The sequence below is a fragment of the Mixophyes fleayi genome, chromosome 5, assembly GCF_038048845.1.
Source record: "Mixophyes fleayi isolate aMixFle1 chromosome 5, aMixFle1.hap1, whole genome shotgun sequence".
Taxonomy (NCBI): Eukaryota; Metazoa; Chordata; class Amphibia; order Anura; family Limnodynastidae; genus Mixophyes; species Mixophyes fleayi.
This window is the reverse complement of record NC_134406.1, coordinates 75021493-75040000: the sequence shown is the minus strand read 5'-3', so window position 1 is coordinate 75040000 and position 18508 is coordinate 75021493. Positions and strand designations below refer to the sequence as shown.

The window sequence follows — 18508 nt, the reverse complement described above, 5'->3', positions numbered from 1 at the left end:
AAGGTAAGCTAATGCCATCTTCAGATGGTGTTAGTTTTTAAAGGTTGGCGTTCACATCAGTCTATAGGTACTGCAGTGACCAGCATTAAACAGAGAAAAGCAGGAGAAAACAGCTATAAAACTTTATTGCTGAGAGATTTGGTTTTGCAAAGTTTCTTATAAATAGTGTATTAAGAAGTGTTTACTTTGTTAAACTGCCAAGAAATAGATTGAGGTGAAAAATTAAAGCATCCTATTTATACTTGTATTTGATGCTCAAATACCCATTGCATGTTCCCTAACAGTTCAAGACAATTTAAATCTTAAATAACACCTTGTAGGAGTTGTAGTAAGTATCTGCAATTTGTTTTTAAGCCAAACCACCCCCTTTGTTTTGTAAAGTAGATGGCACTGCTGCTTTAGTGTTTCCTGTTTTTCTGTGAGCTCCCCTCCCCTCCTGCTGGCACCCACCACTCCCCTCCTCCTGACTCCCACCCCTCACTGCTCTGGCGGAAGTGAGGACTGCTGTTCTGTTCATTAAAGAGCTAGTAAAGGCTGGTAGCATTTACAGCACGCGTCCAGAGCTGGATCTCCTAGCAGATCACCCCCACCCCCTGCATAATCAGGAAATCCACTATACGTTGACAACATGTGAAGCGTGGGCAGAGGGGAGAAACACAACAAATGGAGGGGCTGCAGCTTTGTGGACTGAGCATTCACTGGAGATCCCGTGGCAGCTCTATTTAGCTACCAATATACCTCAACTGCTGGATTGCTGCCTTTGCAGAAGGAATCACATCAGATCAGCCCGAATCCAGGATTATATAACTTGTACCTGAGCATTGAAGATGGAATCCTGTAAGAAGGTTGCCAGTGGAAAGGTGATCTTATAGTGGGGTGCGACAGGACAAGATGAATAATTGAATGCTGCTTTGCAGGGAGCTGGAGGCGGCAGTGTGTGTGTGTGTTTTGATATACGGGGAACCATTCTGCAGCACAGGGAGAGGGGGGTGTGTCTGGCATGTTCGTGGATCTCTTCGCAGTACTGTGGTAAAAAGATTGGTTATGTAAAACTTTGCATTGTGTTCATCTGTGTGGGGAGCTAATGACACCCCATCGTTTTGTGCAAACCTTTCCCCTAGAAGATGCATGGCACCAGGAGGGCTGCAGCTATTCCAATATATCCATGCTGAACTGCTGACATCAGGGAAATGAGGCAGTGTGTCACTTATTGATTACACCTGGGAGGTCGATTACAATTATTCAATGTAAACAAGCCCTGGAGAAAAGGTGTGTGGTAGAAAGCCTTAGAGGTCTTGCTGTTCACACTCCCCCTCCACACCCTGGTCTCACACACACACAGGTAAATGTAGGAATCAGGACAGTGAGTGAAGGAGGATAACCTGCTTTAAATCATCTGATACTCAATGAATTGGTGGCCACTGATTGGGTGTTAACAGATTGCCCCCTCTCCTCATGTAAATGGCTTCATTCCCAGAGTCAGATTTCCAGCTGTGCCCACTGTGTAAGGAGATGTGTGTATCCTCTGCCCCCATTTCCTCATCCAGCTCATCCTCGTCTTCCTCTCAAACTTCAAGCAGCAGTATTGGGGGTGGTAGCAGCCTTGGTTCAGCTCCCAGAAGATTGCATGTCTTGCCTTGTCTGCATGCCTTCTGCAGGCAGTGCTTAGAGGGGCACAGAAGCCCTGGGGACTCCCTGCAGTTGCACTGCCCTGTTTGTGACCACAAGGTGCTCATGTCTGAGGCTGGCATGGATGCCTTACCCTCTTCCACCTTTCTACACCTCAGCAACCTGCTGGATGCAGTAGTGGGGTCCGCCGAGGAGCCACAAAGCAATGGGAGCCGGGGCGGCGGAAATGGTGCCAGGCGGCAGCAGCGTTCCCGTTCAGCATCGTGTTCATCTTCCAATCTTCTACGCCGAGCACCCCCCAGCCAGCCTGAGCCACGCTGTTCCTCCTGTGATGAGGGCAATGGAGCCAGCTCACACTGTCTGGATTGTCAGGAGAATCTGTGTGACAACTGCCTGCGGGCTCACCAAAGAGTGCGACTCACTAAGGACCACTTCATAGAACGCTTCACTGGCCCAGGGAGCAGGGTGCCTGGATGCCTCAGTGGCACTGCCTCCCCTTGCAACTCTGCAGCGTCCAGCGCTGCCACTACCTCATCCTCCTCCACCTCGTCACCCTTTCAGGGCAGTGCCTTTTCCATTCTGCCCATGTACCCGGAGAGACTTGCTTACTGCCAGCAGCATGATGAAGAGGTGAGTTCTGGGATGGCGTTAAATTAAATCAATGCTCTTTTGATTGGTTGTTTCTCCTATCATATATTTTTTTTTTTTTTTTTTTTTAAATCCATTAAACTTTTTAAACTGTATATTTACATGTGACTGTATTCATATGCTTGGTGCTTTAGAGAGCAAGGAAAGGGTTACATAATCAACATCCACTTAAAGAGAGCCAAACAAAATTAACAGACTTGACAATTATGTCCATGCATTACAATTTATTTATTTTTTTAAATAGTGACAACATGACTTTATTTTTGTAAAAAGTCATAAAAAAATCATATTGCAACTTGGCACAAGTCAATAATTCCTATTTTTTATATTTAAAGATTATTACATCAATGTAATTTTACTTTTGTTAGTAATATATAGCTATTCACTTTACATCTGAATGTTTATTTTTAATTTCAACACATTCTTGGGTGTACAGTCTTTTTACATATATTAACTGCCATTTGTGCCTCTTCATAACCTGTTATTTAATCATAACTAAACCGCATTAGTGAGTTTAACTTTAGTGTAAAATAAGTGTGGCAAGTATAATGTTTGCAAAGTTTTTTTTTTTTATATATCCAATTGTTTACAAAATCTAAAATATTTAGCACTGGGGCCTTATTTGTAAGAGTTGAGTTGTTTGCAATAGTTTGACCCCCAAATTTGCAGCAAACATTTTATTAATTATCTTGTTTTTGCCATAGATGAGTCTTTGAACGATTCACTTTTTTTTTTCTTTTTTTTTATTTTAGTTTAACCTTTTTAAAATATTTGTGTCAATTTGTTGGTCATTCACAGATTTAAAAAAAAAAAAAAAAGTAAAGTGACTTATTTGCATGGGAGAGTTATTTTTAATGCTTTTGTATTCCTCAAAGCACAGTTGTATTTGTTCCAGTACCAGCTTCTTTCTTTTATTTTGAGTCATTTTTTATTTTGAATCGTTTTAAAAATATTTATTATTTGTGTGTGGTCCAGTTGAATCTGCAATGAACATGGGTTCTGTGACATATAATGACTAAAATGTTTTTCAAAATATTCTATAATTTTGAAATGTTATTAATCTCAATAAGTAAAATTTGATAATGTCTCTTGCAAGAGAATACTTTTTCCAAAGGTACAATTTATAGTGAGTAAAATGTTGATTTTAATACTATGGTGTAGTGGGTGTGTATCTTTGTTTTTGTTATGTTGGGATCACGTGAACAATCTGAATTATAGTTTACAAGCCTTTTGAATAATTAGCCCCCTTTTTTATTTTTCACATCTGCACAAAAATTGATTTTGATTGTTGTACAGTCTTATACTTGTTTTTTTTTCTTTTTTTATGCTGCAGTGATGTGAATATAGCACTATTTATATTGGTATTAAAGTGGGTTAACATTTCCTCACCCCTGTCACACCTACTTTAAACTTTTTTTCCCCACATTGCCAATGTCAAAATGCCTTTTCTGCCGCATTATAATCTCTTTAGTTAAAAATAGACACAGGATAATAAATTACTTCACTATATCTATTTAATATAGATTTGCAGTGCTGATGGCTGTAGAGGTAGAATATCTCTATGGGCATAACTGGTATGTACTATGAGCGAGAGAATGGGGCAGCTGCAACCATTGTGTAGTACTTGAGTACAATGTGACACTTAACTAATGCTATCCCACTGCTTTTGTTTTCTGTATCGTTTGTTTTATCTAAGGGCAGAAAAAAAATCTGCAAAGAGAGACCCATTTAGTCAAACATTTTATGATGGGTTTTACAACCAGGGAACAGGATCTGCAGTTGGTTTTAGCAGCACTTCAGAGAGATGTTACTATTGCGGCAGACTTGTTTCTTTTGTGTTCCACAAAGTAAAGACGTTTTAGAGCAATGAATACAGAGGTGTGTCTCTTATAGAATATCTGACCTGTCTCGCTGTTTTCTCAGGCACCAGTAATCATGACAGTGTTCTCTCTCCCTTTTCATGGGTTAAAACACAAACCCTACAATTTGCAAGGATAGTGTGATTCTTGGTTTGTGCTTGTAGGGCTCATGCATCCTCCCACCCAATATTTCAGTCTATAGTGTAACTTGTGTTTGTTCTAAGCAAATGAGTAACTGTAGTGGTTGATGTATATTGTGATTTTTGTTTTTTCCATGTGCGCAAGAGAGAATGGTGACTGGTATGATATGGTTTCTCACCTGCTACAACGTGTGATGTTGCTTGTCATTGATGGTATATTTATAAATTGTGCTGTCTGAGCAATGTTCAGAGAGCAGGAAGAGCAAGGGGATTTTAAATGATGATTCTCTGAAGTACAATCTTGCTCCTAAAAGTGTTTTGAATGGGGGGCTTGATGTGGCTGTGGGGATTTGCTTTGCAGTAAATGTGTCCCTACTGCCCAGTATTTATTCCTTATTTGTCCTACAGTCCTATCTGCAAAACTGACTGCTGTTTATTCAGTACTGGCTTAAGATCTCCAGGGTCAAAATAGTATTACAGTTAAGTAATAAAGTGCATGACCTTTAAATAAACATAATCTAGAGCTGGCAAGCTAGCTATGACAGGTAAACGTTTACCACCATAGCATATCATTTTGTATTCATTAGTTTATAATGTTTGACACAAACTTTTTTTTTTTTCTTAATTTACTCATAATGAGTGTTCTGAATGTCTATAGCATTGTATACCAGCTTTAGTGATGATATTTAGGTGTAGTGCATATTTTTTTGACTTTCAGAAATCCATTGTTGGGTGTTACAAAAACCACGTAGAAGTCTTGTGGTTTTGGTTCATGATAATGCTGTATAACATGCTCTCGGATTAAGATTCATGTATATATCCTCAGCCAACTATACAGTTATTTTTATTGTTGTTGCCAATCTGCCTGCAAAATAACAAGCCACAGTGCTTTTAAATAGATTGAATTGGAAAATAGCCATTGTATTAACTGCCTGAGCAATATATGGAAAGTTAACATTTCACACAAAAAATAGACCTATAATAGAAATAATTGTGCAATGAAGATATAGGGTTAGTCTGACTATACTACTGAATATAAAATATTAACTGTTTCAGAGAGAGGTTCTGTACCTGTTATACTAATATCAACAAAAATATATATTGAAATATATTAAAAACAGGATAAGTGTTCAGACCATTTGAAAGTTGTATTCTGTAAATACAATTTGAGTAACATTTTATCAGCCACATCTGGTCCTTGCTGTGAATGTGTCATGAACATTGATTATATAGTTTTCTTCACATGTCAACCAATACTATTAAATATTAGTCCTAAAGTCAATGCTTTCAGCAAAGTGAAGGACCTATTCTGACAGGAACACCTTTTTCATAGGCTGTTCATTGCAATACGGTGGGTCAATACCTGCACATCAGATGGGATTTATGTGTTTATATTAACATATAATAAGTGTCAGGGAATTCTCTGTGGGTGTCCCAATAGTTACAGTATTATGTTTCTGCATCCGATTCAACCCTCAGTGTTCCCTGCTTTGATAATCCCCTTTCTGTTTATACTAGAGTCGGTGTTTAGTATAGAAAAGTAGGATGACCAATATTTGTCTGAGAATGTCAGACTGAAACGATTCTTTCATTTGTGGTTATTCTATTATACGCTTCTAAGCTTGCACAACTGTATTAAATATTAACACATCAGTCCGTTAGAACTACTCACTGACATTATCTTTCAGTGTTCTTTTTATAGCGGTCAGGGCAGAGGGAAGTAATCAAAGGAACGATTTTAAATGGCATTTTTCTTCTCCTGACGCAGCTGAATTACTGGCACTCTCACTAAAGATGATTGTTTAGAATGCATTGAAATGTTTAGGACAAAATGTATAGATATATATATTAAACCAGACTTGTGGTAATGAGTAAGTGTCTTGTTTCTCAGACTTCAAGCCTGTCATTTATTTTGTACTGTCTTGTGGTTGTGAAATAATATATTGCAATTCCACTGTCAGTCAAGTAGTTATGTCTATTCTTTTCGTCTTGAGCAGTTAGGGTTATGATCATTCCTAAATCTTTGTAAGATACTTCATATTTTTTAATCTGTAATAATGGTGCTTGATTTTACCCTCTAGAATTTAACTCTATTTCAAACAAAATCCAGAATCTTTATACTGCAAAAATTGATTTACATCTTTTGCTAACTCACACATCTTGCCTATTATAATCTTTAATGTTAATCTTCTAGACTCCCACCCCCCTCCATTTCTTATGTTTTGATATTTGTACAATTCTCTGTTTATTGTGCATTATGGTAATATTGTTATGTCTGCCTAATTTTTTTAATTTTTTTTTATTCAGTGTATATGTGCCTTAGATTTTCTCATCTATGAATAATCAATGAATATCATTATTTCTTAGAATTGATTTGTTGGTGTTTTAGAATAATGTAGGAATCCTTTGCAACTTCCCACTCTTATTTTTAAGGGGGTGTAATGTAAAGTTCTGTATTTGGACATTTAAGTCTCCTCATCTGTGACTCATCCCAAAGTACTTTTACAAGCAACTGAAAATCGGACTGCTGATAAAAGGACTCTTACGAAGTAAAAAGAGACTGCCGTAATCAAATCTTCTCTATCTCACATCTATATACCAAATCAACCGGCGACTTCTTTTATTTCTGTTCATTTATAGATTAATTCTAATTAACCTTCCGGTCAGGAACTGGGTGTCTCTCTGTGCAATGCTGGTTACATTGCAGTATTTGTAAGATACTTCTTCAGGGACTGTGGTTCCAAAACAACACACCCACTGGATGATGATCAGATTAAAATAATTTGTTTCTGTATTGAACATGTTGGTAGATAACCGCTGTTGACTATTGGCCTGTGTGTGCAAACATGCCCCACTACACCGGAAAAATTAGACTATTTGTCATAAATATAGTGATCCTCATCAAATAGCCACAGGTGGCCAAATTGGACTCTGATTATTTTGCCCAATCTGAGGATTGGGGTTGTACTATGTGTGGCTTGGCAGAAGTTATTGGCTATTTCATTGTGTGTGTGTTTTATACACTATCAGGCATAGTATTTTATACTATGCCTGATAGTGTCTGGAGACCTTGCAACTATTCCATGGTATTTATTGTCTTAGTTCCACTTTTATCTATGTTTTAAAGAAATCTTGCAGTTGTTGAAGATGCGAGTTACAGAAGTTTCATCAAAGGAGAACTTATAATAATTTAAAAATGTGTCAAGCATTAAAAAAGACAGTTCATAACATAGAAATTAGAATTCTAAACTCCTTTTTTTCTAGAGAACAAATCTGACATCCCGTTGGATAAAAGAGAGGAGATTTGCCTGAGAATTTTAACACTGCCTTTTCTTAAGGCAAACTGTTTTTGATGCCTTTTCTTGCAAATGCTGAACATTACTACTACACAAATAGCTTTATATTACTACAATAATAAAGAGAAGATTTATACTTAAACTAGTTAAAAGCCTGTCAAAATGACAGAAAACATAAGAGTAGGATCATATTGGACCTGTTACGTTCTGCGCATCATTTATGCCATGAATGTGGAATGAACTCCCTGCTCAAAAAAAAAAAAACAATTAAAAAAATTCTTTATATACCACACTTTTTGTGTAAATATTCTCATTCTTTTACCATTTCCCCTGTTCAACGCCACCAATAATGTTGATATTCACGTTGATAGATCGCCCTACTCTGGATATTTCCACATAAAGTTGACCGTGACAAAAAATTTGTTTGTATTTTTTATTTTTTATTTTTTATTTTTTTATAAAAGATCATTTTAAAACACACTTGCAGCACACAGTCATTTACACTCATTTTTCAAACTTTGTATATTTATAAAGTTGATAAGCATCATTTGTGTGTGTATGTGTGTATATGTGTGTGTATATATATATATATATATATATATATATATATATATATATATATATATATATATATATATATATATATAATTTTAAATGTTATAGATGTATTTTAGCTGATCTTGGTACTTATTTTTACACTACCATACATATTTTCCAATGTTTACACGATTATTGCTGGTAATGGTTTTAAGATCAGCTTCTGAAAAAAATACGGAATATCATATTGGCTTTATATTTCTTTCTTATACAACATATTGGATAGTAAGCAGAATTCAGTTAGCCCTTTGCAAATATTTATGTAATAGTTTGGTTCAGACTAAAAACTTAGATTGTGAAAAAATTCAGTTAGTTTAATTTAAGATGTGCACTATAATTAAATGCATCATATTAATGTATCTAATTAGAGGTCTGATTATCTTTCATGTCCATGCTCTGTATTGACACATGCAGGCAGTGACTAATTATTGGGTCACTGCAATTAGGGGTACTATAGTAAAATCTAGTCTGTTCAGCTACTGGAAAGGGCTGCAGGGTAATATATGCATCACCTATAATTAAAATGTGTGCATTTATGTTCTATATGTATGACTGCATATGGCACCAGCAAACATGTTAAAGACGAATACAAAGACTTATTGATTTCCTTTTTTTATCTTGACTAAAACTGTGACTTCTTGCTTATTTAGCCTGGAAGTGTCAATATTTAGTAATGTTTTAGTTGAGCTGCATTTTTATTTTATTTAGATTTTTATTTTTTTTACTTTTGCGGAAATTGTAACAGTTCCATTTCTTTCTCAAGTTAGCACGGGTATTGTTTAATCTTATGGTAGTTGCTTTGTGTATTGATTTGTGTTTAATTCTTCTTAATTCTTAAAACTCCACTTAGATTTGGAGTTTAATTCCTTTACTCTCCTATTTCTCTGCATTACTGGACAGACCTGACATCACCTTTTTTTTTAATAGGGTTAAAGTCACTTGTATCCCTGTGTTGGAATTCGTACATTTTGAATCCTTCTCTTTAAAGATCCTAAATAACCAGGAATAACCCTCATTGTTGTGATAGTCGGCACCAGTGTGTCTGTTTTCCAAACATTCCCTGAGCTGTGTCTCTACATTTTAGAGTAATGAGCTCAAACTCCATTGTCCTAGAGTCAATAAATTCCTTTAGAGTTTTATTTCCTTGGGGTAATTGAACAAGACTTCAAAGATGTGAATATTTTAACCTCTTGAGGGATGGGGCAGTTGTGCAAGTTCCTGAAGTCTGTGTCACACATGCCTTAAAAATTGGTTTCATTTTAGTTTTTCGTTTGGTGTGTTTGATTGGATGCGTGCTCTTTGTGTATTTCTTTAGTTACTCCATGCGTAGTTAGGATTTCCGTTGATACAGATTACTATATACTTCATGGCATGACACATTTCATTCATTACACAGTAGGCTGCTTCTGTTATTTTGCCATTGCAGAACATTGTTTACTGGGTGAAATGGGGCATGTTGGGAGATATAATATGGTACATGTGTAAGCATTAGAGTCTTCACAAGTTCCCTTTTTTATATGTTAAGATACATCCTTATGCAGTCATCTATTCAACATCAGCAGATTAACCATCAGCATTTATAATTCATAGGTATCTGTATTTACATTCAGGGTTGCCAAATGATTAATGTGGCAATCTTGAAATGCTGGGGCTATATTTGTTTTGGTGTTGGTGGCTGTCTCACTTGCAGTTTCCAGGAAACCATGTAATCCAGACATATAATACACGTTTCAGTTTCAATCTTACAATTTATTCCTGCAGTATTTATGTGAATTTGTTTAAATACAGCATGTGTATATCATCATCATCATTATTTATTTATATAGTGCCACTAATTCCGCAGCGCTGTACAGAGAACTCACTCACATCAGTCCCTGCCCCATTGGAGCTTACAGTCTAAATTCCCTAATATAGACACACACTCACACATAGGGAGACAGATGGCGAGGGAGAGGCTAGGGTCAATTTTTGATAGCAGCCAATTAACCTACCAGTATGTTTTTGGAGTGTTGGAGGAAACCTGAGCACCCGGAGGAAACCCACGCAAACACAGGGAGAACATACAAACTCCTATTTCTAATGTGGCTTGTTTTACATGGTTGATTATGTATCAGACAGAAGTGGTCAGCCTTTCGGATAAGTGTGATAGATATCATCATCATCATTTATTTATATAGCGCCAACATATTCCGTAGCGCTTTACAATTGGGGACAAACATAGTAAACTAATAAACAGACAGGTGAGAAAGCCCTGCTCGCAAGCTTACAATCTATGGGGAGCTGATGTTTACATCCGTGCTGTAAGATAGATTTACATGTGACACATTTGCTGATACTTTGAGCAGTGTAGCCTTATTGTTCTGTTATGGTAAAATGAAATATCCTGGCATAGATATCAATAAAACTGTGCCACTATGTGCCCAAAGCTTCTTCAAAATGTGTCATGTCTGCATATTTTCTCACAAGCAAAAACATTTAAAGAAGGCTCTTGTAGACACTGGTGTATCCTTATTTTAGTTAGTAGGATGCTGGCCTATGGTTTTCAATAAAAAAGGATTTTGATGTGAACATGAGGATATTGCATCAGGGACACATATGAAATACACATAATATATGCCTGCACTGCAAATCAACTACACGCTGCATGGCAACTTGGTAAAAGCTGCAGGCAAGAAAGCCAGACATAATGTGTATTTAATATGGGTCAGGGTTTACATGCCTGGTCTCATAGCCACAGTATAATACCTTGTAATTAGCGGGCCACATCAGTTTAAGTATGTAGTTGGATAAATAGCAGAAGTTACATTGGCGCAGGTAGAGCTGCCATCTTGGAAATTGTTCTGTCATAATTCCGCTCAAATGTGACTCTTAAAATTCAGAAATGTTAGTAGGTTTTGACTTTTTAACTAGATGATCATGCCATTTAACTGGTATTTCCCTTAGCTTGCAGTTCATTATTCTGAAATGGTTGTACTATATAGCTTTAATGCAATCATGCTGGAATTAATATACGTACGACTTCAAGCCTGTCCGTCAAAATAAAATGATGCAAGATAAATCATGTATGTTGGATGCAACTGAGCTTAGGTCATTATCATGGGTGTAGGAGATATGCAAGTATTTAATTGAATGAAATTACAAGCTTCATATTTCTGAGGAGATTATTTGTTGTCCTTCATGTTTTTAGGTATGAGTTGCCCTGTAAAATACATGTCATTTGGTTACTCTCGAGCATAATGCTCCCTTTTCCCCCCACAACTTGGTAAACAAATGTATGAATGAAGAGACACGCGTAGGAGAGCTGTCAGCATTCTCCTCTGCCGCTATGCAGGTGTGTTTTAGGCGGATCAGTAACTAGATATACGGATTAAGTAACTTCTCTATAAAAACCAGATCGCTGAGGTGATTTGCTAAATATACAAGGCTGATATATTACAGGCAAAATAACCTTAAACTACTAGTTTCTTTATAGCAAAACTGGATTGCATTCAGAACTATAATGTATATGTAACAGACCCTGGTTTTTATTGGAACTGTAGAAAATTGAGATGAGGGTTTGATCTTGGGGAAGATGAACGTGTGTGAAGAAAATAGGATTTTAAAACAAACAGATTGTTTAGGGCTGTCTTGCAGTTAATGTTTTATTTTCCATTTCTAAAATTTGCACATGTTATATTTTCTGTAAAATAACTGGGCACATTGTATTAGTTTCTCTGTCGCATTGGTAACCTACTCGGATCCTTACATACACAATGTAATTTAGAGTGATAGAGATTAGAGCAATCACATGTGACCTTGCATTCAACAACTTCAATCTGAGTAAACAAGACCCAGTGTTCATGACCGTAACAATCCGATTCTGAACTGCGCTTATCCATATAATTTTTCTGCAGATCAGAACTGATTGTATGAGCACCTTTGCAAATAATTTCAGCACAAAATATGCTGCAAATTATTTCAAAAACACTATTTCTCAGAACGATTTGTTCTGTATTTGTAGAATTAGCCTAACTTCCTCAGTTAACTATTGTGTAACATGGAGTCTTTTTTTTTTTTTTTTTTTTTTTTCCGGGGTATCCTTTTTCAGTTAGTTCATTTTGTTATATGCAGTGTTGGGTATTAATAAAGATGCTGGTTTTTGAACTTTTGTTACAAAACAATGGCATAAAATCTGTACAAAATAAACTAAAACAAAATAATAAGGTTTGCATATGCTAAATTAAATGTGATATCCCTTTTGGTTTGTTGGGAGTTGCCGTTTCATGGATATATTTCCTCCTAAGAGCCTCTGTTGGCAATGGGCAAGGTTAGACTGTTCCAGTAGGAAGGCAATTGGGGGTCACGGTTTGAAGGATAAATGTATTTTGGTGTAAATATTAAGCTCTAATTTATGACAGCAAGAATTCATCATTAGCTATTTATATAGCACTCTAATTCTGCAGTGCTGTACAGAGAACTCTTATATCAGTCCCTGCCTCATTGGAGCTTACAGTTTAAATTCCCTAAAAAACACACACACACACACACGTCAATTTGATAGCAGCCATTTAACCTACTAGTATGTTTTTGGAATGTGGGAGGAAACGCGGGGAGAAAATACAAACTTCACACAGATAAGGTCATGGTTGGGAATTGAACTCATGACCCCGGTGCTGTGAGGCAGAAGTGTTAACCACTGAGCCAAGAATTGCAAATACATCCAGACCCCTATTTTACATTTTTCACTAAGAAAAAATGTTAATAAAGTGTAAAATGAAGGAAGTGTCTAAAATCACTAAACTAAGTACAATAAGCTAATTTGCAGCTGTTCACATTGGATTATTGTGTGTGTATAAAGTTCTAGCATGTGAAATATCTACACATGGTTGAACTTCCATTAATCTTTCATAGTGGCTCCGTCACCACGATGACAGTATACACTCGTATGTGTGGTTGTCTTCCGATTCAGCATCTCATGGCTCCCCCATGAGAAGTAGTTTTTTGTGTTCACATACACTCTGTGGCTTCTGGCCAATATGGCCGTCCAAATCACATATGGGCACTCTGACGCACTTTAGCCGGGCGAATCATAGATGAGCCAGTGTTAGGATGAGGGTTTTGAAAGTCAAACTAGTGTATTTTCAAACTCGCTTGCTAAAAGTTGGCAGGGTCTACACAGCAGAAAAATGAATTATACTGTTAATGGAGATCTAAATGATGAGTGAAGGTCCCTTGTAAGTTCTGGTTAGTTGCTGAAATAGCTCATACATAATTGGGGATGCTACAGTTTACATAGTACAAATGTGCCTTTAAAATAATTTGTCTGGTCCTTGTTATAAACAGTTAAGTTTTTTGTTTTCTTCTGAAATATAAGTGATAAATTATAATCATGGGGACAGTTGCAGCTTTTAAAAGCTTTTTCTCAAAATGCATAGATATTATGCATATTGTAGCAATGGAAAAAAAAAAGTGATTCATGCGTACATACTACATGTTTCACAAGATTTACCCTTCGATCTATGCCCTTCAACTGTCATAACAGTCGGCTGAAAAGATCATGACTCGGTAAACTCTATGGAGGTCCTGATGGTGAGTGTATACACACTGATGGATTAGAAGGATGTCGCTCCATAGCTGAGCGAGATTTATATTTATGCTGAACAATCAAATCAAACGATCATCGGCTGTTTGGAACAACTCTCGTTCATCGTGCACACTATGCAATATCGGTCGAATGGTCATTTATCATGACCCAATACTCTGCTGAAAACGTTGTAGTGTGTACCCAGCTTTACGTAGGTACATTTACATACGGTATATTTAAAATATGTAATTGAAAAATTTATTAAATCAATTTGTATTTTGTGTGGATACTGAAAAGCAAATAATGTTGTTTTTAAAAAAAAAAAAAAAAAAAAAAAAGGCTATATACGATAATTCCCCAGAATTAGGACTGGCCTCCTTAATTTTAACCTCTCTGTTAATGTTTGTTTTTTTTGTTTTTTTTTATGGATTTGCTTTTATTTTGTGATGGAGATTATTGCTTCCTGATCTACCATAGTTTAATATTTACTGTGCTGGTAACCAAAGCCACATAGAAGAAGCACTGGAACTTTTTTAAGATTTTTAACCCCTTCCATCACTTCAGGGCTCATTCACACCTATGTGCTTGGAACATGGGTAAAAAGAAATGTTTACTTTTCTCACATTTAAAATTTTTTCATTGAGCTTTTAAGCTATTGTACAGGCAAAGCGCATGTGAGAAATAGGTTGTGATGCATCCTAATGTTTTAGAACACAGTGGTGATGACTCAATAGGAATCCTATTATTGAATTTTCAGTGGAGGAAACTTCGGATTGGTGTGAACGAGCCCTTTATAGTTAAATTACTCACTTAGACTGTTATAACAGCACCACTCTAATGTACTTGATCTATTCAATGACTTCTACTCTGTAATAAAAATTCTGTCATCACCATTCTCGTAGGATCAAATACTTTACCACTAATCTTAGGAAACCACAAACACTTAATTGCAACTGAATAGCTGAGAATATGAAATTAAAGGTATTTCTTAGTGAATGGAACTTCTTTTTTTTCCATCCATGAGCAACAAGAAATACGGTTAACATGAGATGACAATAGAGGATCTCATTGGATTGATGCTGGGTAACTTGCTTGCCATTTGGGCTGCACATTAGGGCTAACACGTGTGGGCAGTACTACTGGAAGAGGCTGTTCCTAAGACAAATGTTTTAGGATGTTACTACTGTTCTGCTGTCTATATGTCCCATATATTGGGTAGCTTTGTAGTCGGCCTCCGACTGGCCTGCCGGCCAGCTGGGCTGTTCACCAATAGGCCCGGCCGTGTTTAAGCTCTGCCCCCTCCGATGTTAGGGCGGAGCTTGCAGGGAACACCTGAGTTACTGGCGGCGGCAGTGTCGGTAACAAACACACTACCGCGCAGGTGCAGAGAGCCGTGTCTGGGCTCTCTGCACCTCCGCGGTAGTGTGTTTTGCACTTCAGCAGGGGAGGAGGAGTTGTCTTCCTGTCGCGGCCTCCCAGAGGAGCAGCATGCCGGAGTATTTTTACAGGTAAGAGACTCATTGCCAGACAGCCTGTTCTTGTTTTTTTTTGTTTGTTTGTTTTTTTAAACACAAAATGGCAGAGAAGTCCTAGGCTGAGGGAAACGGGGGATACAAACATACAGCAGACCCCATCTAAATGGCCCCTGAATTTAGCAAACTAAGTATTTGATAAAGGATGCATGTGTAATGTAATGTTATTTATATATATATATATATATATATATATATATATATATATATATAACATCTCTATCTATATATATATATATATATATATATATATATATATATATAGATAGAGATGTTATATATATATATATATATATATATAACATCTCTATATATATATATATATATATATATATATATATATATATATATATATATATCGGTGTGTGTGAATTGGGGGCACTACTGTGTGGCATAACATTGTTTTGGGGGCAAAACTATGTGGCATAGGGGGGCTGACTATACTAAACTATAGTGAGGGGGGGCTGCACAGAGAACACTATAGGGAGGGGGTGATGGGACTTTAATGCTGAGGTGGTTTGGGTCTATAATTGAATATGGGGCTGAGTGTGGGGAGGAGGGCTATCTATTAAATGTGAAAATTGATTATTTAATGCTAGGAATGGTCGTGGGAAACTTAAATGCTATTAATTTATTGCTGGGGCTGTTTGGAGGGAGGGTAATAGGTTTATTTATTAAATGAGAATACTATTAATTTAATGTTGGGGTTGGTTGGAGGGAAATAGATCTATTTATCACATGTGAGCACTATTACTTTAATGTTGAGACTGGAGAGAGGCCTAATTATTAAATGTGGGTGCTGTTGATGGTTGGCGTTTCTAAATGTACTCATTATTTTTTCCAAATAGAGACCTCAACATTCCAGGATCCAGACAAGCCGCAACTGAAGAAACCAGCAGCCACAGGTGGTAAAAGTGACAAAAATAGATAGGACAGTCTGTCAAATGTTCTGAGTCTAGTGCAGGCTTGGCTAACCTGTGGTACTCCAGGTGTTGTGAAACTACAAGTCCCAGCATACCTTTCCATCAATAAGCTGCTATATATTGACAAAGCATGCTGGGGCTTGTAGTTTCACAACACCCGGAGTGTCACAGGTTAGCCAACCCTGATCTAGTGGGACAATCCTGATTTTTGGTGACTGTTCTGCCCAATCTGAGGGGCAGGTCAACACTGTGTATTCTTTATACACACACTGCGTTCTTTATATACTACACCAGTGGTTCCCAAACTGTGTGCTGTGGCTCCCTGGGGTGCCGTGGTGATTTCACAGGGGTGCCTCGGCCAGGGCTGTTTGTAAGCAAGGCAGGGGACTTCTTGGTAAAAATTTTGGCTTAGGGGTGCCTTGAAAAAAAATTATGGAGACACTAAGGGTGCCTCGAACTGAGAAAGTTTGGAATCCACTGTACTAAACTAAGGTGCTAGCTGTCCTTCGTGGATTGACCACTCCCCCTCTAGTGTCTGGTCCCGCCTCTATGATGGCTGACCACACCCCCTCTGGTGGGCCCCTAGTGTTGCAATCCCCCAGTGGGCACTTCATGCCCCAGTCCAACACTGTTTTGTAGTGGACCAACACCAGTACAATTAGTAAATAAAATGATGAGAAAAGTTTCTATATATGTATGTAAGATTATACAGGCAACAGAAGTTTAGAGGGCTGTGCTCACTAAGTGCCCATACAAGTGGGAATGTTATTTTTTTTTTTTTTTTCTATGCCATTCTTGTAACGTTGCATTTTGTGGAATTTGTAGTCTAGTAAGGTGAATTTATTCTGCTATGTGGGTGGGGTAGGACTGGGAACGCTTTCCTTGAAATTGATACAAAAATACAGAAGTACAAAGTTTGTCCATATTTGTACTTAAAACATGTTTGTATTCCTTACTTCATAAAGAGTCTCATTAGACTGATGGCAATGCATTGATGGTCGTAATCATGGAAACAGACTTCTACAGTTTACTAAGAGAAATGTCATTGTCTATGCAAATGAAATGCAGCAATGAGTGGATGAATCGTTTTGTAAAACGATTTACCTGTTTTTTTTTTTTTCTTTAAAGATAACTGTATAGAAAATCACTATACAGTAAGCTTTCTATACACTGAGGCCCCATTCTCTGTAATGTCAGACTAAATACCCTTTGAATGTTACAATTGTGTGTGTTGTGTATGTCTGTCTAAAATTGCAAAAAATCTATAGCACAATTGACATTTACATCTTCTGTATAGAAATGTGCTACATATATGTAAGGCATGTATTGTGCATTTACTGTACACAACAGTACAAGTATATTGCCTTGAATTCATTTTGTTTTCTGCATTTACAATAAGGGTAAATTTCATTTTGACCTTACAGATGAACATGGCTCCATATTCTATTTTAATGCAGTAACAAAATCAAGGTTTGGCTAGTTTTGATGGAAGCAGTTTAGAGGTGAATCTGCATTTTAACAATGCTATGGAGATTTACAGATGTATAGTAGTATGTGTAACATACCCTTCTAATACCTTTAGTATAGACTACTGCATGTAAATGAGACACTTCATATTGGTTACTAAAGCTAGGTACACACTACACGGTTATCATCCAATAATCAGCTCAACCAGCCGACATACGACCGCTTGTTCAAAAGTCGGGTCAGTGTGTGTAGTGACACGATGGTCGAAAGTCTGCCCAAATGGACGATTGTCGCCTCATTTGGTTGGTCGTACCGTTTAATATTTTCGTTCCAATCTCGTTTCCGTTGTGTAGTGTGTATAAACTTCCGACCGATCCACCACAGTGAGTACGAAATTACAGTCATTGCTCACGAAAACATGGCTGTAAAAAGTCGCTAAAGGGACGTCCGCTCTTCCCTTTATCTTCCTAAACAAGGCTAGTGTGTATGCAGTCCATGGACCGAGCAATCGGAACATCGATCGCATGTAAAATTGGTCGGCATAAAAAGTTGGGGGAAAAGTCTGTAGTGTGTACCTAGCTTAAGCCTAGCCGTTTAGTAGACCATATGCCTGATTTAAGGGTGAAAGCAGTATGCTAAGAACGCCATATAATTGGAGAAGAGTAGAGTGGACTGTATGGTGGTGTTTAGCATATGTAAATGTATGATATTAGCAGCTGGAATCCTTTTTTTGTTTTATTTTAATTAACAGTAATTGCCTCAAGTAGAATGGGTGGGAGACTGTTTTTATGGGAGCTTTGAAATGTAGAGTACAATCCAATTAAACTCTTATCTTGTTTTTACAGTGCCTCCCT

At 37.1% G+C, this 18508-nt stretch overlaps 1 protein-coding gene across 1 annotated transcript in view; it reads left to right on the top strand.

Annotated features, from left to right (window-relative positions):
- The first annotated feature begins 535 nt into the window (after window positions 1-535).
- Window positions 536-18508, top strand: part of TRIM71 (tripartite motif containing 71) — a 60021-nt gene continuing 42048 nt past the window's right edge. The window contains exon 1 of the mRNA XM_075212393.1: window positions 536-2259. Coding sequence (XP_075068494.1) covers window positions 1462-2259 — 798 coding nt within the window. The 5' untranslated portion in view covers window positions 536-1461. The remainder of the gene's footprint in view (window positions 2260-18508) is intronic.